Raw genomic sequence first — 21,747 nt, forward strand, 5'->3', positions numbered from 1 at the left:
GGCTGGGATGGCCCTACGCCGCCCTACCAGCCGCTTGTGCCCCCGACGGCAGCGCCGCACACCGGCTTCACCGAATACTTCAGCATGCACACGGCTGGGGGCACCGCACCCCCTGTCTGAGCACCCCTGCTGCCCCTGCTCCATGGGCCGCGCACCGGCCACCGGCCGGGCTCGGGATTCCCGCTCTATCCTGACCCCAGGGCTCGGCCATTCCGGCCTTCCCGACCTTCCCTGCCCCGCGTGCCCAGGTGGGGTGCGCTGCGTCCCGACCCCCTTTCCCTCTTGTGCCAAACGGTCCCGCGGGAGCCGCTCTCCCCGTCCCCTCCCTCAGCCCCTGCCCAGAGCGGCGCCGGATTCTGGGCTCCCGCTGTTCCGTGACCTTCGGCCCCCTGGCCCCCTTCGAGACCTCTGATCCCGCCGGACTCCGGAACACCTGTGACGACCGCCAGGACCTTGTCCGTGACTCTGCAGGACTCCGCGACCCTGATCTGCTGCTCCCGGGACGGATATTGTGAAGCTTGTCTCGACTCTGAAACCCTCCCTAGGATCTGTGATCTCGGACCTGTGCTCTGTTCGCCTCTATCTTCATTCCGGGGACCTTCCCTCAAGTCCCTGGCAGAAAGACTCCCCCCGCTTGCCAAAATAAAGAGGATTCGTTGAGTTTTTATCTGTGATGTAGTTTCTTTTACATCTTTTTTTTGGCGGTTGGCCGGTTCTTTTTTTTGGTGGCTGGCCGGTGCAGAGATCCGAACCCTTGATCTTAATGTTATAAGGCCGAATTCTAACCAACTGAGCTCACCGGGCAGCCTGATTCTTTTATATCTTGATGGTACTCAGTGGTGGGGCTGAGCAAGAACCGTTTCAGGTTCTGGGACCGGATGCAAGGGCCTGCACTAATTCACCTTTATGTTGATCCAGAATCTGGGAGCAATGAAGATATAAATCTAGCATAGCCCTCTTACCGCACCGCTCCCTTTTTACCTTCCCTTCCCCAGTCAGAGGTAGAGGCGCCCTCCAGAAGCACATTTTGCTCAGCTACCGGCACCCCAAGTTTGGGTTATGATTTTATTTTATTGATGATTGACTGGCAGCTGGCCGGTACACCCTTCATGTTATCGGCACCGCGTTCTAACCAAGACAGCTAACCGGCCAGCCCCAGGGTTATGATTTTAGCGCTGCGCATGTGTCAGTCTCTCCTCTCAGGCCGAGGAAGTCGCTGCTGCGCATGCGACTGGGAACAAATGGGCGGAGAAGTTTCCGGAAGTCTCCTTTTGCGGAGGGGTGGACTGAGCCCTCTGCAGGCCTCCCAGGGCCGCTCTGGCCGGCCTCTCTGCAACTTCTCGCCTCCTCTCTATTGGTTGTTGTTCAGAGGCCGCTAGGCTCCCGCCCCCTCGCCCTCCCAGCGGGTCTTCCCGGGGCCGCTCTGGCCCGAGCGCCCCCTCGTCTCTTTGGTCTGGTCCATCCGGCTCAGGAGGGAGGTGAGGGTGGGTGAGCAGAGGAGTGCGTCTGTAGTCTGGGCCCCGCACCAGGTCGCGCCGCGCCCCCGGCTGGAGTGGCCTCTCCAGCACCATCCGGGCCTGGCCCATCCCGGCCCGCATCCTGTATGGAGGTCCCTGCCGGGCCGTAAAGCCCTTCACCCCTGGTGACCCACCCATATTTAAGGTCTGTTTTGGCCTGCAGCGGCCTATGTCTAGACACCGTTTATGGGATCGGCCCCCCATGGGGGCTCGTGTCTATAAGAGATCCCTACGGTTCCTCGACCCTACGGGTCGGCCCGGTCCATAACGACCCCATATACAGGGCCTTCCATGGATCTGTAGGGCCCGCCCCCCGGCTTCCAGAGCCGATCAACAGCGGCCGTTCCCTTCGCAGGTACGTCTCCGGGACCTCCCCGGTCTACACGGCCATGCTACACCTATAGAGGTCGCATTTGCGGGGCCTCACGCCGGGTAGCAGGTCCTCTTGGGTCTTTACAGCCTGTCCGGTTTCTAAGAGTCAGTGCCGTGGGCGGTGATGGCCCTGGCCTGGGCTCTGGCCGCGGCATTGGCCCTGGCCTTGGTCGTGCTGGGGCCGCAGTCCCCCGGGGTCCGGGCGGGGGACTGCAAGGGGCAACGGCAGGTGCTACGGGAGGCTCCAGGATTCGTGACGGATGGTGCGGGCAACTACAGCGTCAATGGCAACTGCGAGTGGCTCATCGAGGGTGAGTGTGGCTGTATCACTCACTCATTCGCTAGTTCATTTATTTGTGCATTTATCCATTCACCACATTCCAGGCCTTTTGCTCTAAAATGCTGGACACCCAGGGTTGCAACCAACCTGGGCCCTGCCCTGGAAGGCTTCGAAGTTTGAGAGGGGAGATGCACCCAGACCCAAATGGTCAGTTTACAAACCATGAGCTTCAGTGAGGGGTATTTTGAGTAATTGTTCAAAACTCAGTTTCTCAGTCCAGTTAACTGACTTCTTTTTCTTTCTTTCTTTTTTTTTTTAAAGATGACCGGTAAGGGGATCTTAACCCTTGACCTGGTGTTATCAGCACTACACTCTCCCAAGTGAGCCAACCAGCTATCCCTATATAGGGATTCGAACCCGTGGCCTTGGTGTTATCAGCACCACACTCTCCCAAGTGAGCCACTGGCCGGCCCTGTTACCTAACTTCTTTTTTTTTTTTTTTTTTTTTTTTAAAAAATGACCGGTAAGGGGATCTTAACCCTTAACTTGGTGTTGTCAGCACCACGCTCAGCCAGTGAGCGAACCGGCCATCCCTACATGGGATCCGAACCCGGGGCCTTGGTGTTATCAGCACCACACTCTTCCGAGTGAGCCACGGGCCGGCCCTACCTAACTTCTAATTTAGGCTCTACTTCTTATTAGCTTTGCCACTTTAGGGAGGTGACTTCCTTTCTCTGAGGTTCAGCTTTCCTTCCTCCCTAATTGGGGATAACAATAGTACTCACCTCATAGGATTGTTGGAATTAAATGAGACCAGGTATTTAACATGCCAGATGCCTGGTACATAGTAAATGTTTAATAAATGGTATTAGGATTATTATTGTTGCTCTTTTAAAAGTACTTCAATAAGAGCATTTTTTTTTCAGTCATTCACGTGCCCGATGCTGTGCTTGCCACTGTTACATAGTAGAGACCAAGACAGTTCCAGCAATCTGAAGTGACTTAGGGTTTGGAGTCCAGTGGGGGAGACAAAGATATTATTAGACAGTGAGCCCAGAGTGGTCTGTGATGGAGGAGCCCCACAGGCCAGGGAGAGCCCAAAGGAAGTGCCTGACCAGGGGGCATGGTGACAGCAGAGAGGCTTTCTGGAAGAGGAGATGTCTGAGCTGAGACCTAAAGGGACCAATGGCAATCAGCCAGGAGGGAGAAAAAGAGCATTCCAGAAAGAGGGAACAGCCCTACCCTTATGGGCTCCCAGTCAGTGGGGGAGACAAACCCATTCCCAGGGAGTAGGGAAGCCCAGAGAAGATATCTAACTTACCCCTGGGGTATAGCTGAGACTAGAGGCATGTATAGCAGGGAGCAAAAGGGCATTCCAGGGAAGGAGAATAGCCCATGCAAAGGCCTGGCAGTGAGAGAGTATGGTGCTTTTGAGGAACTAGAAATCCAGTGTGCTAAAACTTGCACTACAAGAAGACAACCCACTGAGCCAGAGGCTGCAGGGTTGGGAGTAGCCAGAGTGTGTAGGACCTTGTGATTTTGAGCTGTATCCTAAGGGCAGTAGGGAGGTAGAAGAGAAGTCCAAAGGCAGTGGGTGGTGAAGTCCAAGAAGGCCTCACAGAACAGTGGATGTAGGAGCGGGCCTTCAAGGAGAGGTTGAAGTTCCCCAGTCAGCTGAGGTCATGGGCAAAAGCCAGAGGTGTGCCAGGGTCTGGATCATCAGGGCCTCCCTTGTCAGGCTGTGGAGCTTGGTCTTTATCTGGGACCACTGGGGAGCCTATGGGAGAGTTTTTAGCAGAGAAAGGACATGATCCGATTTATATTTTAGAAGATCTCTCTGGCTGCTGTGTGGGGTATGGATGAAAGCATGTTCCTTGAGGTGAATGTGTCTAACTGTCCCCAGCTTGGGGGCCATTTCTGTCAGACTAGGGTGTGAGAACAGAATGGGAAGTGTGGGGAGTGGGGTGGGGTAAAGGAGGTATAAATCATTCTCTGGCTTTGAAGAGTCCCAGGCTGGTTGGGAATGGTGGGGCTGGACACAGACATTCAGCCCCCAGTGTGCTCACTGAAACAGTACTCAGGGCTGAGACAGAGGCAGGTGCAGGAGTTGGGTGGACAGAACTAGGAGAGGGAGAGGACTCTGTTGGAGGTTGTAGAGGAGGAGCCACTGAAGCAGGGTTCTGAAGCATGCAGGTTAGTTTACTGGGTAGGAAAAGGGAACATCCTCTATGAAGACATGATGGAGACTGGTGTGTCTCAGAATCCATGTCTGGGTTGGTGTGGTCTGGCTGCACTGTTGACTGGGAGGTGAGGAGGAAGCCAGAAGCAGGTGAAGAAGGGTCTTGAATGTCACACTGAGCAGCTTGGCCTTTCTCTTGGGGTTGATGGGGAGCCACAGAAGGATTTTGAGCAGGAGTGGGGCATTGCTCGCAAGGCTGGGTTGGGGAAGACTGGAGACTTGGTATGCTGGTCTCATAGGAGAGAATAAGTTCTGAACTGGGGCAGGGGCTAAGGGGGATGCAGAGTGCAGAGAGATGTTTATGGAGTTTCATCAATGAGAGTTGGTACCAACTGGCTGGATGTTGGGGTGAGGGAGGAGTTTGGGAGACCCGAAGACCTCCCTTGGTCTCCCATCCTTCCCAGTGCCTGTCACCTCTGAGATCCAACATCTTCCTCCATCTATTAAAAAATAAGCAACCAACCCACTTACTTTTGTATCACCTTCACACTTTATCTAGTTTTAGTCCTCATAACATCCTCATGGTTAAGAGGCATCCTACTTTTGAGCAAGAGGGTTTGGGATCAGATTTCTGTGCAGAATGGTGTGGAGGTTGGGTGGAAACAGGAGACCTTGAACTTAGGGAGGAACTTGGGCAGGCAGATGGTGAGCTGGCCTCTGGCAGGCACTTGACAAAGATGTATTTGTTGTGATTCCAGGAACAGAGCTTTATAGTTTGGTTGAGGCTGGTAAGATTCTGGGAGGTCTAGTTGCCTGGTCTAGCTGAATGTTTCTTCTGCGTTTCCCAGACCACAGGTGGGAATCTGTGTGTGATATTCTCAGGGGCTCTGGTCAGAGTCTGAGGGAGAGCTGCCAGCTTCAGTGTTCTTTGTTTTGTGCATTTCTTCATTCCTTCATCCAGCATTTCCTGAGCCCTTGTTCAGTGCCAGTTCCTGTGCTGGGCAATGCTGGGGAGGGAATTAGGCTCAGATCTAGGCTGTGCCCTGCAGGCCTCCTAGGCTGAAGTGGGGAAAGACCTGGACACAGATAGTCTTGGACACAGATAGGCCCAGAGGAATGAAGGCTATAATGGGATGTGAAAGGGCTGGCCTGTGGCTCACTAGGGAGAATGTGGTGCTGATAACACCAAGGCCATGGGTTCGGATCCCATATAGGGATGGCCAGTTCACTCACTTCAGAGAGCATGGTGCTGACAACACCAGGTCAAGGGTTAAGATCCCCTTACCAGTCATCTTTAAAAAATAAATAAATAAAATAATGGGAGGTGAAAACTCCAAAGCAGGGCACATAATTCAGCCAGGGGGCATCAGGGAAGGCTCCCTGGAGGAGGAGGGGAAGTTTGCCAGTGGGAAGAGAGAATGTGCTCCAGACAGAGGGCGAAGCTTGTACAAAGGCTGGACTTTCTCTTAGGATGGTGGGGAGCCAAGCAGGGATTTTGATCAGGGGACGGACAGGGCCTGATGTTGAGTTGGGGAAATCTCTCATGTTAGGGCAAGACTGGAGGCTAGGAGGCCAGGAAGGAGCTGGATCAGTGGCCTGGTGGAAGAGGACTAGGGCTGGGCAGGGCATATTATTGAACACCCTGGCTCTGGGCTGGCAGGTTAGAGTCATCATCTCTCTTTATTATTTTTTTTTTTTAAAAAAGATGACTGGTAAGGGGATCTTAACCCTTGACTTGGTGTTGTCAGCACCATGCTCACCCAGTGAGCAAACCAGCCATCCCTATATGGGATCCGAACCCGTGGCCTTGGTGTTATCAGCACTGCACTCTCCCGAGTGAGCCACGGGCCGGCCCGAGTCATCATCTCTTTGAATTCAACATTCAGTTCACACCAGCCTTGGTGGATGGGGAGAATTATCCCCATTTTATAGGATCAAGGAAACTGAGGCTCAGAGAGTCCATGGAACTGGCCCCAGACCACAAAGTGAGTGGTGGGTGAGCATCTCCAGAATCCAGATGAGTGTACTGAGGGTCATGGGGGAAGAAGTTGGCCTAGGGTCCTCCAGCACGTTAGGGGCAGAGCTGGAACCCAGGTCTCCTGATTAGTTTCACTAGCCCAGAAGACTCCTCTGAGCTGCCTGCAGTGGCAGAAGAGAGTCTCACAGAGCCCCCTAGTGTGAGATGTGGAATAAGAGAACCTTCTAGAACCAGGACCTGGCACAGAACAAAAATAGTGACAGTGATAGGAGTAGTGGCACTTACTACAACATGCTAGGTGCATATGTAAGCGCTTTACGTGCATTATTGCCTCTCATATGGATTTCAGTCAGAAGTCAGCTGGGGCTGCAGTCATCTGAATGGTCACCCAGACCAGACATCCAAGAAGGTCCCTCTCAGGGGTGGCAGTTGATGCTAGCTGTCAGCTGGAAGCTCAGCTGGGGCTGTGGGCTGGAACGCCTACATGTGGCCTCTCCATGTGGCTTTGGCTTTTCATAGCATGACAGCTGTGTTCTGAGAAGGAGCATTCCACAAGACCTAGGTGAAAGTAACAAGGCTTCTTATGACCTGCCTGTGGAAGTCCTGGAATATCACTTCTGCTTTTTATTGATCAAGCAAGTCACTAAGGCTCTTCCTAGACACAAGGGGCAGAAAATTAGCTCTCACATTTTGACAGGAGGAGTAGACTAGAAGCTGGAATCCACCACAATACCATTTATATCCCCACTGTACAGATGAGGAAACAGATCCAGAGGGGGTAGGTGACCTGCTCAAAGTCACACAGTTAGTAGCTCTTCAGTGGCAGAATCAGAATTTGAGCCCAGGCAGTCTAGTCTGTGTTTGTAGCCACCACAATAAATAGAGAGGTGAGACTCTGGGTGGGGACAGGGGAACTGAGTCATTCCAAGATTGGGGCTTTGTACAGGGAAAAGAAATAGGACTCTTCCCTTAGACCTCTGATCAACCCGGGACAGAGGACTGTCATGGAGGCACTTTTCTAACGGGATACGCCTGTCTGCTAGGCCCGGACCCTGATCCTCTAGCCTGGAAATTACTGAAGCTCAAGGAGGGGAAGAACAAGGCATTAGGAACACTGGCTGCAGCTCTATGTGGCCACTGGGATGGGATTTCCTCTCTCTGCACTTTAGTTTTCCCATCTGAATGGCGGGGGGTGTTCAGCTGATCTCAGAAGACCTTTCCAGGGTGGAAATTGTAATTCCTTCACTGGGCTCCTGTTGCTCTGGCTGTCAAGGCTTTGACCTTCCTGGGCTGTGAGACTGGGAGCCCCTCTAAGGTGGGACCCAGGTCTGACTCATCTTTGAACCCCTGGCATCACCCGGAGCAGGGCTTGGTGTTTGTGGGTGGGCTGCATAGAGGCATGGGAACATCCACATTTGAACCTGGCCATTCTCTGCTCACCTCTCAGCCCCAAGCCCCCAGCACAGGATCCTGCTGGACTTCCTTTTCCTGGACACAGAATGCACTTACGACTACCTGTTTGTTTATGATGGTGACTCCCCCCGAGGGCCGCTGCTTGCCAGTCTGAGCGGGAGCACCCAGCCGCCTCCCATCGAGGCTTCCTCAGGCAAGGTTAGTGGGGACAGGGGCTGTTGTGCTGTGGCTGGAGGATCTAGGTGGGATGTGGGGGAGAGAGAGAGAGATAGAGGGAAATGAAAGGGGGAGGGACAGAAAGCGAGAGGGTATCAGAGAGAGAGGGACAAAGGAAGATGGAGGGGGACAAAGAAAGGAGGTGGGGTTCCAGGTCCCCCAGGTGGGGGCAAGAATCCAATCCCCAGACCCCTGCCCACTTTGCCCAGCCTACCTTGTGCCTGCAGATGCTGCTGCACCTCTTCAGCGATGCCAACTACAACCTGCTGGGCTTTAATGCCTCATTCCGCTTCTCTCTGTGTCCGGGTGGCTGCCGAAGCCATGGGCAGTGCCAGCCCCCGGGTGTGTGCGCCTGTGAGCTGGGTTGGGGGGGCCCTGACTGTGGCCTGCAGGAGTGCTCAGCCTACTGTGGCAGCCATGGCAGCTGCGCCTCGGTGAGCCTGTCCCCAACTGTCCTGATCTGTGACCACACCCACCACACCTATTTCCTATATCTGACCTTGCTCCCCCTACTACCCCTCCCTCTCCCGGGACACCCACTTCTCTTTCCTCCCAGATCCTATCCCGACCTGTTACTCCAACCCCACCCCATCTTCACCTGCAGGCCTGCCCCTGCCTGAGTCCGCGCCTGTTCTCATCTATATCCCACCTCTCACCTGTGAATGCTGCGCTCCTTCCTCTTGCCAGGCCCAACTCCCTCCCTCCACCCAGCCACTCTGTGTGGCCTTGGGCCCCCTACCAAGAGTTCGCACCCACCTTTGACTGCTGATCTTGCCCCTAAGCCGTGCATATCCAGCTTTGGGTCTGGATCATGTTTGAGGCCTCTGTGCCTTGGCCTCCCAGATCTGAGCTCCTTTAGCCCTGGCTGAACATTGACCTCACTACTGACTGTCCCTCTTCTCCAACCTGTCTTCTTTCTGTCTGTCTTTATTTTTCTCTGTGGGTCTTTCCCTTTTTCTGTTGGTCTGTCTGTTTTTCCCCACCTCTCTGTCTCCTTCTGGTTGTGTCTCTATGTCCCCTGTTTCTTTCTTTCTTTGTCTGCCTATCTCCTTTTTCCTGTCTCTTTCTCTTTGCCTTTCTGTCTTTTTTCCCCCATTCTTTCCTTTCTTGTCTATCTCTTTCTGCTTTTCTGCCCCATCTGTCTCACTCTGGCTTTGTTTCTCTCTCTGTCTCTTTCTCTATCCCTGCTTTGTATCCCCTTGCCCCAGCCTCTGGGACCGTGCCGCTGTGAGCCTGGCTTCCTGGGACGGGCCTGTGACCTGCACTTGTGGGAGAACCAGGGGGCTGGCTGGTGGCACAATGTGAGTGCTGGGGACCCTGCCTTCTCTGCCCGTATTGGGGCAGCTGGTGCCTTCCTGTCTCCGCCGGGGCTGCTGGCTGTTTTTGGAGGTGAGCAGATGGGATGAGCGTCTGAGGTCTGGAGCCCTGGCAACCTCTGGCCAGGGCTTGAGACCTCCACCCCTCCACAGGCCAGGACCTCAACAATGCCCTGGGTGACCTTGTCCTGTACAACTTCTCCACCAACACTTGGGAGTGCTGGGACCTGAGTCCTGCCCCGGTATGGACCCCTCCTCTGCCCTGGCTGGAGGAGCCTGTCCACTCAGACCCAGACAGGGCCTCCCAGATTTACCGCCATCACCCCATATTTTTCCCTTCATTTCTGAGCTTGATATAGGAACCTATTTCTCCTTGTTTCTGCCTTTTCTTGCTCTGATTTTATTTTTTTCTTTCACTTTTTTTTCTCTTTCTGCATCTTTTTTCTGTTTGTATTCTGTCTCTCTCTCGGTCCATCTCACTGTTTTTGTCTGTTTGACTTTTGGTCTTCTGCTCTCTTGGTCTCTGTCTCTCTGGGTCTGTTTCTCTGTGCTTTTCTCTGTCATTTCTTCCTCTATTTCTGCCTCCTTGCTTCCTCCCTCTTTTGTGTTTCTCTATTTTATCTTGTTTTTATTGGCATGTCTGTCTTTCTGTGTCTGTGTCTTTCTTCTCTCTCTGCCTATCTCTGTCTTTCTCCTTGTCTCTCTCACCTTCTCTCCGTCTTTCTCTGTCTCTGCATCACTCTGCATCTGGCTCTGGCCCTCTATGTGTGTCACCATCTGTTTCCTTCTCCATCTCTGTCTCTTTGTCTCTTCCTCACAGGCCGCCCGTCACTCCCATGTGGCCGTGGCCTGGGCTGGCTCCCTGGTGCTGATGGGTGGTGAGTTGGCTGATGGTTCACTTACCAATGATGTGTGGGCTTTTAGCCCACTGGGCGGGGGCCATTGGGAGCTCCTGGCACCATTTGCCTCTAGCTCCTCGGGACCCCCAGGCCTAGCAGGTCACGCGGCTGCCCTAGTGGACGATGTCTGGCTCTATGTGTCTGGTGGCCGCACCCAGCACGACCTCTTCTCTTCTGGCCTCTTCCGTTTCCGTCTTGACAGCCCCAGTGGGGGCTATTGGGAGCAGGTTATTCCAGCAGGTGGGCGGCCCCCTGCTGCCACTGGCCACTCCATGGTATTTCATGCCCCCTCCCGAGCTTTGCTGGTTCATGGTGGACACCGGCCGTCTACTGCCCGGTGAGTGACCTGCCCCACAACCCCTGCCCCTCAGGGTTGGACCTGGCCCAATGCCCTGGGCCCTTGGAGGTCTTTGCTTACTAACAGACTCCTGTAGTCATTTAGTCACTTCTTTCTTCATTCGCTCACTTATTCATTTATTCATTCAGTCACTCACCAACTCACACATTCTCTGATCTTTTGTTTGGAACACTTTTATTTTATTTATTTTTGACGGCTGGCCAGTACGGGGATCCAAACCTGTGATATTGGTGTTATAAGGCTGTGCTCTAACCAACTGAGCTAACCAGCCAGTCCCATTCTCTGATCTTTTAGCCAATCTCTTGGTCAATCTGCCCACACACTCCAACCCATCCATTCATTCAATAAACCCCTGCTTACTGTCCAGCCCTTGCCGGATTAAGCAGGTAACCCAGAGATGAGTCAGACCCAGGTCCTGCCCAGGGGGAACTTATAGTTCGGAGGCGACACAGATTCAGTCATGGCTAGTCTCAACCTTGGATGATCACAAACAGAGCCCAGAGAAGGGAGAGATGCCTTTTGTGTCCTGAGTTCCTGCTCTCCCCTTCCCTCTGTAGGTTCTCTGTGCGGGTGAACTCCACTGAGCTCTTCCATGTGGATCGTTGCATGTGGACAACCCTGAAGGGCCGGGATGGGCTTCAAGGCCCACGAGAGCGAGCCTTCCACACAGCTAACATCCTGGGCAACTACATGGTGGTCTATGGTGAGGAAACTCCCTGATCCCTCCTGCCTGCTCACCTGCCAGGGGCCTAAGCTAACCCTGAGTTGAGGTTCCATGCATAGGTATCCCCATCTCCCCCAGGCTTGCCAGCTGTGCCCCTTTCCTCCTTTCCCAGGGGGCAACGTGCACACCCATTACCAGGAAGAAAAATGCTATGAAGACGGTATCTTCTTCTACCATCTTGGGTGCCATCAATGGGTATCGGGGGCCGAGCTAGCCCCCCCAGGGACTCCTGAAGGTGAGTGGCCCCTCTTTCCCTGAGGGACTCCTGGGGGTCCCATCTCCCCCTACAGTGAATCTGGGCCCAGGCCACCTCAGTCCTTGTCAGGGTGAGCCAGACATCCTGTTAGAGCGGGCTTCAGACAGGCCAGTCTGTAAGCCTGGGCTGCAAACAGGACTAGGGCATTGTTAACCATTAAGATGGGAGGCAGTTCCAACAGCATCAGATGTAGGTTCCAATCCAGGCTTTGCCAGTTTCTAGCTGCCCCAGAGAACTGCCTAAGAAGCAGCGACTTTTTCAAGGTCACAGTGGCCAAGTGGTAGAAGCAGAATGGCTGGCCCCAAACAACAATCTGTAGAAAAACCCTCACTTAATCTCCCTGTGCCTCCATTTCCTCATCTGTAAAATACAGATTATAATAATACTTATTCCACTGGGCTATTGTGAGAGTCACTGAGATGCTGCATGAAACATGAAGAACCCAGCAAAGGGTTTGACACATTGTCTCTATAATAGCAGTGAGGGTCCTGTCACTGGGCCAGAGGGCTCACCAGCGAGGGGTGTGGAGAAACCTTTCAAATGCATTAGAGCAGAAACTGCTTTGAGAATGGGAAGAAGGTCACAGACCTTCTCTTCAGAAGACACTTGTATGCACAAACTGGGCATATCATTTTAGGGGGCTGTGGACTTCCCAGAGGCCCATGTATTCTCTCCTCCCCACCTAAAAAGAAGAGAGAGTACAGAAGACAGGCATAAGGCAGGAACATTAACATTTCTATGACCATAAGGTATAAAGTCTGGGCCTGGCATTTGAGGCCCCTGTTCCGGCTGTCCTTTTCCTATCCCTGTCCTTTGTTTAAGCCCCTTCACTGAGCAGGCCAGAGTGTGAGGTTACTGGAGGTCTCTTCATCCTTTGCAGTTTGTGATTCCCTGGGCCAAGTCTCATGTGCTTATAGAGCGTGTGCATCAGTAAGAGGGTGGGTTAGTCATTATTCACTGACCACTTACCTGTCAGTCAGGATTCTTGGCCATAAGTGACAGAAAACAAAGCCAACTGGCTTAAGTAGAAATGAGAGTTTCTTGGCTCACTTGAGTGAAAACTACAGGTTCTAGCTTCAGGCTGGGCTCGATCCAGGTGCTGACATGATGCCATCAGCCATTTCTCTCTCTAGGTCTCAGCTGGGTTCACTTTACTCTAGCAGGTTGGCCTTTTGTAGATGGTCACCAGCAACTCTTAAATTATATCCTATCTCCTTGAAATGCCCATGGAGAAGAGAATTCCTTTTTCCAAAGAACTGTAGGAATTAGGTCCTCTGCCCAACCCTGAGCTAGTCACTAAGACTGATAGGCCTGGGATAAGATTCTGCTTCTGCCAGAGGCAGCGACAGCTTGACTTAAGTCTCGTAGAGTGGGAGAGGTTGGTTTTCCAGAGGAAAATCAAGGGCTGTCACCAGAGGACAGGCTGGTGCTATATAGACAAAAGCAGGTGAAACCTAGGCAGCCTATTCTCCAGTCCTCCCGGATCCTTGAGGGCAGGATAGTGGTTTTATTTATGCAGGAGGAACCAATACTCAGAGAAATTGAGTCTTCTGTCCGAGGCCACACAGCTGGTCAGTAGTTGATCCATGATTTGGACCCAAATAAGTGGTAGACTCAGGGTTTGAATCCAAGTCCTTCTGACCCCAAAGATGATGCTCTGTCTGAAAGATGATATGGGCAGGGGTGTGGGAGCTCAGAAAGACTGGGAGGGTTTCCTTGGCAGGTGGGGTTGAAGCAACAATTGCAAGGCTGGGATGAAGCACAGGAAAATCTGGGGTAGCCCCCCTGGGAAGGGGAGCTATGAAGGTGGTGTTAGGGTATTAGGGTTCTAATGTTTTTGGGGGTCTGTATTCTAGGACGAGCAGCACCTCCCAGTGGTCGGTATTCACATGTGGCAGCTGTGCTTGGTGGCAGTGTCCTGTTAGTGGCTGGGGGATACAGCGGTCAGCCCCGTGGAGACTTGATGGCCTACAAGGTGCCCCCCTTTGTGTTCCAGGCACCTGCCCCAGACGTGAGCACTGGGGCAATAGGGAGAGGGTGGCTGGGGGAGGAGGAAGCATGGTTCCCGCAGGTGAGGGAGAAAGTTGGGAGGGGTCCCTGGGAAAGGGAATGGCAATCTCTAGGGCCATGTGAGAAGGAAATGAGGTCCCTAGGGCTGAGGGAAGAGGAGATAGAGGGTCCCTGGGGCTGGGGGAGAAATGGATGGGAGTCCTCAAGGTGCTGAGCAATAGGGGTCCCCTGGGATAATCAGAGTGAGTGAGGACTTGTGAGGCAGCCCGAGGTTGGTGTAGCCTCCTCCTTCATCCCCCATCTCCCTGCAGTACCACTTGGACTATTGCTCCATGTACACAGACCACAGCGTCTGCTCCCGAGACCCTGAATGCAGTTGGTGTCAGGGGGCCTGCCAAGCTGCACCCCCTCCTGGAATGTCCTCAGGGGCTGTGAGTGACTGCCCCGGACCCTCTGTCCCCTTGCATAGAGACCTGCCTCAGTGTCTCCCTCTACCTAAACCAAGTGGACAAAGACTTTCCCCAATTGGGAGACTTGTTGTCACACCTAAGGTTCTCATGCTTGACCCTGGCTTGCTGACCCCTGAACCTTTACCCCTGTCCTTAGATCCCCGAGCCCCTGTCCTCTTGATCTCACACATTCCAACCCTGCTTTCAATTCCCCATTCTCCAATTTCCTCGCCCCTTCCACCCCAGGACTCCTGTATCCACAGCTCTTCCCAGATCCTTTGAGCTCCAGTGGACAGTGAACCCTGTCCCTTCCCCTCCTTGCAGTGTCCAGCTGCCAGCTGCCTGGGCCTGGGCCGACTTCTGGGTGACTGCCAGGCATGCCTGGCCTTCAGCAGCCCCATAGCCCCTCCCCGGGGGCCTGGCGCCCTGGGCTGGTGTGTGCACAATGAGAGCTGCCTCCCTCGGCCTGGTGAGTGTCCAGTGGCAGTGGAAGAGGGGGTGGCAGAGCACTCCACGCTGACCCCCAGTCCCCCACCCCCTTGTCCTCTCTCAGAACAGGCCCGCTGCCGAGGGGAGCAGATCTCAGGCACTGTGGGCTGGTGGGGGCCTGTGCCTGTCTTCGTCACTTCCCTGGAGGCCTGTGTCACCCAGAGCTTCCTACCTGGCCTGCACCTGCTCACCTTCCAGCAGCCACCCAACGCCTCCCAACCTGACAAGGTGGGGAGTCAGGAGATGGGGTCTAGGGTGGAGTGTTGATGGTCGTGGTCCTAGGGTTTATTTTTTTGAATGGATCTTTATCACACTTGTGTTTATTTCAAAAGTCTGTATATTCAAGGATCTGATTTTTCTTATGGGCTTAAAAATTTTTTTATTGTGGTAAAATACAAATGAAATTTGCCATTAGTGGTATTTAGCACTTTTACAGTATTGTGTAGTCATCACCACTATCTAGTTATAGAACGTTTTCATCACCCCAAAAAGAAACCCTGGTCTCATTAATTATTCACTTTCTGTTTCCCCCCAGCCCCTCACAACCACTAATCTGTTTCGGTCTCTGGATTTCCTAACTCTGGACATTTCGTGTAAATTGAGTTATTTTGTATTTGGCTTCTTTCTCTTAGCATAATGTCTCAAGGCTCATCCATGTTGTAACTTTATTCCAAAAGGAACTTTATCTGTTCTTTTCTATGACTCAGTAATATACCATCATATAGATGTACCACATTTTGTTGATCCATTCCTCAGCCAAGAATAGACATTTAAGTTGTTTACACCTTTTGGTTATTGTGAATAGTACTGCTACGAACACTCATGTACAAGTTTTTGTTTCAACACCTGTTTTCAGTTCTTGTGGGTATATTCTTAGGAATGGAATTGCTGGGTCATATGGTAATTTTATATTTAACTTACTGAGGAAACACCAAACTGTTTTCCACAGTGGTACCTTCCTGATTTTTAAAATAGGTAATATATTCACATGGTTCAAAAGTGACAATGATATAACAAGTTGCTGAGTGAAAAGTCTCTCTTATCTACCCCACTCCCCACCCCTTCAGTGTTCCAGATCTATCTAGCTGCAGCATCCCCCCAACTCAAGACCACCCTAACTCCCCAGAAGATCTATTTGGGTTTCTTTTATGTCCTTCCAGAATCTGTCTGTTCAAATACAAGTAATTGTGACATTTTATTATTTTTCTTTCTTGCACAAGAAACAATATACTATCCAAACTGTACTACCATTTCCTTTTTTCTTAACACATCCTGTTAATCTTCCCATAACAGAACTTAGGAAACACCCTCATTTTTGTTTTTTATTTTACAGCTGTATAATATTCCATTTATATTCTAATGCCATAGTGCTGTGGTTTATTTAAATATTCTCTCACATGTTAGCAATAAATCATGTGCTAAGCCCATCAGTCTGAATGTTGGATGTGGGCTTTGAAGGGCTTAGGTGGGAAGGTGGGGAAGAAGATAGTTAAAGGTCCAATCCTGGAGTTTTCATGCTAGATGGAGATGAGCAGAGGCCAGGGGTCAAGGTGGGTTCTCGGACCCTGTCAGCTATTGTCTGAATTTTAGGCCTGAGTCTTTTCTCAGAGTGATCTTTGACAAACCGCCTATCCCTTGTCCCCAGGCCTCAGTCTCTCATTCAGTAAAATGGGAAAGGAGGTTGGGTTGACTGGTTTTTTATGGCTCTGATGTGGCCTGGGGGTGTGGGGGTTTGGGGGCAGTCCAGACAGGGACTCACATATACACCCCATCCCTGGCTGGCATAGGTCTCGATTGTCCGCAGTACGACCATCACCCTGACACCCAGCCCAGAGACAGATGTGTCCCTGGTCTACCGTGGCTTCATCCACCCACTGCTGCCGGGAGGGCCAGGTGGGCCAGGGGCTGAGGACGTGGCTGTGTGGGCCCGGGCCCAGCGCCTACATGTCCTGGCCCGGATGGCCCGTGGACCTGACACAGAGAACATGGTGAGGGCGCCCGGGACATTCAGGGGCTGGAGGTGTGGTATGGGGCATCTGTGGTGATTTGAAGGTTCTGGAGGAGGACGGGAGAAAAATCAGAGGCGTGTGGTATATCCTTAGTTGGGGAAGGAGGGTGCTGGACTTTTCTTTTTTTTTTTTGTCTTTTTTTCCGTGTCCGGCAACGGATCGCAACCCTCAGTGTTGCCCCCGTACCGGACCGGGGACCGGCAACGGGATCGCAACCCTCGGTGTTGCTCCCGTGCCTTGCTCAGCCAGTGAGCGGGAACCGGTCTGTATGTGGGATCCGAACCCTCGGGTGGGAGTGCCGCCGCACTTCCCAAGCGGCGCACTATCCAGTGCGCCACCGGGCCGGCCCTCTTTTTTTTTTTTTAAATTTTAAAAAAGATGACTGGTAAGGGGATCTTAACCCTTGACTTGGTGTTGTCAGCACCATGCTTTCCCAAGTGAGCCAACCGGCCATCCCTATATAGGGATTGAACCCGTGGCCTTAGTGTTATCAACACCGCACTCTCCCAAGTGAGCCATGGGCCGGCCCCTTGGACTTTTCAAGTGAACAGAATATGGGGGGAATTTGGAAGAAGGTGGGGAAGGTCTCAGTTACCAAGTCAAGCCCCCCTAAGGAGCAGGTGGGTCACTGGGAGCTTTGGGGGTACCTCGGAGATTCTGGGGGTCTAAGGAGCTCTGAGGCCCTCTTCTTTCTTCCCAGGAGGAGGTGGGGTGATAGGTGGGTTTGGGGCTTTTGGAGGTTTCAGGGGTCTGTGAAAAGTTGTGAGGCCCCTGTCTGTCACTCATCCCTACCCCAGGAGGAGGTAGGGCACTGGGTGGCCCAGCAAGAGAAGGAGACGAGGCGGCTACAGCGCCCGGGGTCTGCTCGCCTCTTCCCACTGCCTGGACGGGGCCACAAGTACGCAGTGGAGATCCGAGGCCAGCTCAATGGCTCAGCAGGCCCTGGCCACAGTGAGCTCACTCTGCTGTGGGATCGGACTGGTGTGCCAGGTGGCAGTGTGAGTACCCAGGCCCAGGCCTCAGACCCCTGGGCTTTCTGAATTCCAGGTCACAAACTCTAACTCCCAGAATCTTGACCTGACTCTTTGACTCTTGGCCTCTGAACTTTGGACCTCACCTTGAACCCTCTAGACCCCCAACCTCTGATCCCAGACCCTAACCTGATCCAATATTTTTTTTTTCATTGTACATGTTTATGGAGGTACAGTTTGTTGTTTCAATACATGCGTATATTGTATAATGACCCAATCAGAATAGTTAACATTTCTGTCACCTAAACATTTATCATTTCTTTGTGGTTATAACATTCACGATCCTCTTTTCTGGCTCTCTTGAAATATACAATGCAATGTTATTAGCTATTGTCACCCTAGAGTACCAGAGCTTATTCTTCCTATCTAACTGTACCTTTGTAACTGTGTCCCAGTCTACTAACATTTCCACAGCCCCCTCTCCCCTCCCTTCCCCTGCCTCTAGTAACCACTATTCTACCCTCTATTTCTTTTTTTTTCTTTCTTTTAATTTATTTTTCTTAACTGACTCATGATAATTGTATATATTTATGGAGTACGATATATTTGTGTACATTCACTGTGTGCAATCTGATACCGTATTTTGTCCCCGATCCACATCTTCTGACTCCTGCTATCCCAACCCCACTGACTCTGACCTCTGCGCTCCATACTTGCAACTCTAATCTCTAGATTCCCTCGGATCCTGATTCCCTTTTGTCTGCTGATTTCCTAAACCCTTTCTACGTGCCTGAGTTCTCAATCTGGTCACCAAACCCTTAGCTTCAGTTGTTAGCCCCAAACTGTGACCTCTACCCCAAACTGTAACTCCTGACCCTTGACTTGGAGCACGGGCCCCTGGCCCTCATGTGACCGCCCCTTCCCCAGGAGATCTCCTTCTTCTTCCTGGAGCCCTACCGCTCATTGGCCTGCGCCTCCTATTCCTCCTGCCTGGGCTGCTTGGCGGACCAGGGCTGTGGCTGGTGCCTGACCAGTGCCACCTGCCACCTGCGCCAGGGTGGAGCCCACTGTGGGGATGACAGGGCCAGTGGGTCCCTGCTAGTGCTGGTGCCTGCACTCTGCCCACTCTGTGAGGAGCATCGTGACTGCCACGCCTGCACCCAGGTGCCTGCCAGGCCACATAGGGGAGGTCTCAAGATGGAGGCAGCTAGAGCAGACAACTGGGAAAGGCCCCATAGGGCTGGCATGGGCAGCTGAGGGGCCCCTGGTGGTGCACAGGGGAAGACAGTTAGGGCTGCTGTCCTTGATTTGCAGGCAAGAGCCAGGTGGGGAGTGGAGGAGATGGGGTGGAGAGATAGGCACCTGGGAGTCGGGAGATTCTCTGTTGCAGGGGCCAGAAAACATGACCAACTCTCTTCAACAGAGGGGGATTTATTGGCTTGGGCAGCCAGAGTCCAGGAGTGGGTCTTCAGGCCTGCTAGCTCCAGCAGTTCAAGTGATGTTGTCAGGCATCCCTCTCCCTTCTGCATCCTCTTGTTCTCTGGGAGGGTTCAGCCCTTGTGAGTGGCAAGGGAGCCACAAGGGCTGCAGGCTTTCATCCCCCAAATCAGTCCAAAGTGGAAAGAGCCTTTTTCTCCTTCCGTTCCACCCCTTCCTTGTAGTTCAACAGGAGTCCCAGAATCCTGTTTCATTGGCTCTGGTTGGGCCTTGTACAGACTCCTGGGACAATCACTGAGATCGGAGAGGAGAGTATGGCCCCTTGCTTACCTCTGGATCCCAGGGATTGAATCAGCCCCACCCAGACCACACAGATGGGGTGCTATTTCCCAAAGAAGGGGGTGGGTGCTGAGCAGGCAGAACCTCAGATGTCTGTGGCTGAAGGGGAAGGTCCAGAGAGGCAGGCAGCTGGGGAGGGAGGTGGGCTTAGAGGGGTGGCCTGTGGGGTGGGGCAGGTGGTGGAGGCAAGTGCTTGTGGAGCAGGTGATGGGATGGGCCCTGGGAGCCTCAGGGAGTGGGTGGGCTAAGCTGGGTTCTGACCTCTTGTCCACCCCACAGGACCCCTTCTGTGAGTGGCATCAGAGCACCAGCCGCAAAGGGGATGCAGCATGCAGCCGGCGCGGCCGGGGTCGGGGTGCCCTGAAGAGCCCGGAGGAGTGTCCCCCACTCTGCAACCAGTGAGCCCAGCTGGGCCCAGGGAGTGAGTGGGTGGGCATGTGTGGGGATGAAGGCTGGGCCATGGAGTGACCCCGTCCCCTCCCCACCGCAGGCGGCTGACCTGTGAAGACTGCCTGGCCAACTCCAGCCAGTGCGCCTGGTGTCAGTCCACCCACACCTGCTTCCTGTTTGCTGCTTACTTGGCCCGGTACCCACATGGGGGCTGCCGCGGCTGGGATGACAGGTGTGGTCCTGGAGGCGGGCCGCAGGGGCTTCTGGATCAGCAGAGGGGCCCAGGCTCTGAGCCCCCTACACCTGTCACCCTGTAGCGTGCACTCGGAGCCCCGGTGCCGGAGCTGCGATGGCTTCCTCACCTGCCATGAGTGTCTGCAGAGCCATGAGTGCGGCTGGTGTGGCAATGAGGACAACCCCACACTCGGGCGGTGAGCAGGGCCCAGGTGGGTGGGTGAGGCACCTTTCCGTTCTCTTTAATTCTAACGGCCTCTTTTTTTCTCTGCCCCTTTGCCCTGTCCCCCTGCTATGGCCGCCTTTCCTTTTCCTTACCATCATCTTTCTCTGTTTTTCTCCCTTTCTCCTTTTGTCTCCATTTTTCTCTTTTCCCCTCCATTCTCTCCCTGTCTCTGTGACTTGTTTTCTCATCTTTCCTTCTCTGTTTTCTTTCTTCTTGTCTTTCTGTTTCTGTCTCCTCTTCTCTCTTCCTCTCACTGTATCCCTCTCTCTCTTGTCTTTTAAAATCTTTCTTTGTCTGCGACTTCGCTTGATTTCTCTCTCTCTGTCCATATTCATATTTCCATTTCTGTCCCTCTGATTGGCCTCCTCTCTCCTTGTCCCTGTTTCTCTGTCTCTGTCTCCTGATTCTACATGGTCTCCCGTCTTCTATCTCCCATCTCCCAGGTGCCTACAGGGGGACTTCTCAGGGCCCCTGGATGGGGGTAACTGCTCCCTCTGGGTAGGGCAGGGCCTGGGGCTGCCTGTGGCCCTCCCTGCCCACTGGGCATATGCCCGCTGTCCAGATGTGGATGAGTGTCGCCTGGGCCTGGCACGGTGCCACCCCCGGGCATCCTGCCTGAACACACCCCTCAGTTATGAGTGTCACTGCCAGCGAGGCTACCAGGGCGATGGCATCACACACTGCAACCGCACGTGAGTGAGGCATGGGTTGCCATGGTGATGTCACCCCAGTGCTGGGGAGGAGATGGAAGAAGCCATTGTGGTGCTGGGCTCCCTCCCATGCAACCAGCATCCCCAGTTAGCCTGGGCTTTTTATGTTGCAGACTAAGCCCTCATTAGAGTGACAGTGTCCCCAGTGTAACCCTAGTTACTGTGGAAATGGGTCACTCATAGTCTGTGGACCACAGTTTTCAGCATTGCCATGGAAATGGAGGAGGACCCAGGTGAAAGGGGATTTTCACAGTGGTGATATGTGGTTGCTATAGAGACAAGCATTATCGTGTGTGGTAGCATTACTTTGGAGACAGGGTCCCACATATAGCCTAGGGCCATGGAAACAGGCTATGGCTTGTGATGGTGTTGTGGTGGGTGGAGTTACTGGGAGTGCTTTGGTGCCTCTGGCCCTGCCCAGCCCTTTCTCCACCCCTGCCATGGGTCCTCAGGTGCCTGGAGGACTGTGGCCATGGTGTGTGCAGCGGCCCCCCAGACTTCACCTGTGTGTGTGACCTGGGCTGGACATCTGACCTGCCTCCTCCCACGCCTGCCCCAGGACCTCCCGCTCCCCGCTGCTCCAGGGACTGTGACTGCAACTTCCACAGCCACTGCCGAAAGCGGGGTCCTGGCTTCTGCGATGAGTGCCAGGGTGAGCGGCCCTTGTTCCGAGCCCCCGGACTGGCTTCAGGAGGCCTCCTCTCTCAGGGCTCAGCTTCCTCTTCTCTGAGTGGGCTTCAGTCTGCTCTTGCTAGTTCTGATTCCGCCTGCCCCATTCCCTGCTCCTGACCCAGACGGTTTTCAGTGCCACCCATCTCTCTGGATCTCAGTTCCCCTCCTGGAACTTGCTGTTTCCTTGCAATCTGGGCCTTGGTTTCTCTCCTTTGAAGCAGCCGGGTGGGATCAGGGATTGGCTGAACCAGGTGGTCTGGGCCCCTTCCCACGCTTGCTCCTGACTCTGCATCCCACCTGCTG

At 53.4% G+C, this 21,747-nt stretch overlaps 2 protein-coding genes across 2 annotated transcripts in view; both read left to right on the forward strand.

The window, feature by feature from the left end:
• Positions 1-213, forward strand: part of TMEM145 (transmembrane protein 145) — a 9,129-nt gene extending 8,916 nt beyond the window's left edge. Inside the window, exon 15 of the mRNA XM_008567247.1 lies at positions 1-213. This exon is cut by the window's left edge and continues 10 nt beyond it. Within this exon, the coding sequence (XP_008565469.1) occupies positions 1-120 (120 nt within the window). The 3' untranslated portion in view covers positions 121-213.
• A 1,622-nt stretch (positions 214-1,835) lies between these two features.
• Positions 1,836-21,747, forward strand: part of MEGF8 (multiple EGF-like-domains 8) — a 43,034-nt gene continuing 23,122 nt past the window's right edge. Inside the window, exons 1-20 of the mRNA XM_008567248.1 lie at positions 1,836-2,200; positions 7,774-7,937; positions 8,183-8,389; positions 9,164-9,344; positions 9,425-9,513; positions 10,092-10,507; positions 11,086-11,231; positions 11,365-11,487; positions 13,365-13,519; positions 13,830-13,949; positions 14,292-14,436; positions 14,521-14,684; positions 16,244-16,444; positions 17,263-17,463; positions 18,364-18,600; positions 19,492-19,610; positions 19,703-19,834; positions 19,920-20,033; positions 20,506-20,754; positions 21,225-21,424. Coding sequence (XP_008565470.1) covers positions 2,014-2,200; positions 7,774-7,937; positions 8,183-8,389; positions 9,164-9,344; positions 9,425-9,513; positions 10,092-10,507; positions 11,086-11,231; positions 11,365-11,487; positions 13,365-13,519; positions 13,830-13,949; positions 14,292-14,436; positions 14,521-14,684; positions 16,244-16,444; positions 17,263-17,463; positions 18,364-18,600; positions 19,492-19,610; positions 19,703-19,834; positions 19,920-20,033; positions 20,506-20,754; positions 21,225-21,424 — 3,550 coding nt within the window. The 5' untranslated portion in view covers positions 1,836-2,013. The remainder of the gene's footprint in view (positions 2,201-7,773; positions 7,938-8,182; positions 8,390-9,163; positions 9,345-9,424; positions 9,514-10,091; positions 10,508-11,085; positions 11,232-11,364; positions 11,488-13,364; positions 13,520-13,829; positions 13,950-14,291; positions 14,437-14,520; positions 14,685-16,243; positions 16,445-17,262; positions 17,464-18,363; positions 18,601-19,491; positions 19,611-19,702; positions 19,835-19,919; positions 20,034-20,505; positions 20,755-21,224; positions 21,425-21,747) is intronic.

Source organism: Galeopterus variegatus, unplaced genomic scaffold (genome assembly GCF_000696425.1).
Source record: "Galeopterus variegatus unplaced genomic scaffold, G_variegatus-3.0.2 Scaffold306, whole genome shotgun sequence".
NCBI classification, from domain to species: Eukaryota; Metazoa; Chordata; class Mammalia; order Dermoptera; family Cynocephalidae; genus Galeopterus; species Galeopterus variegatus.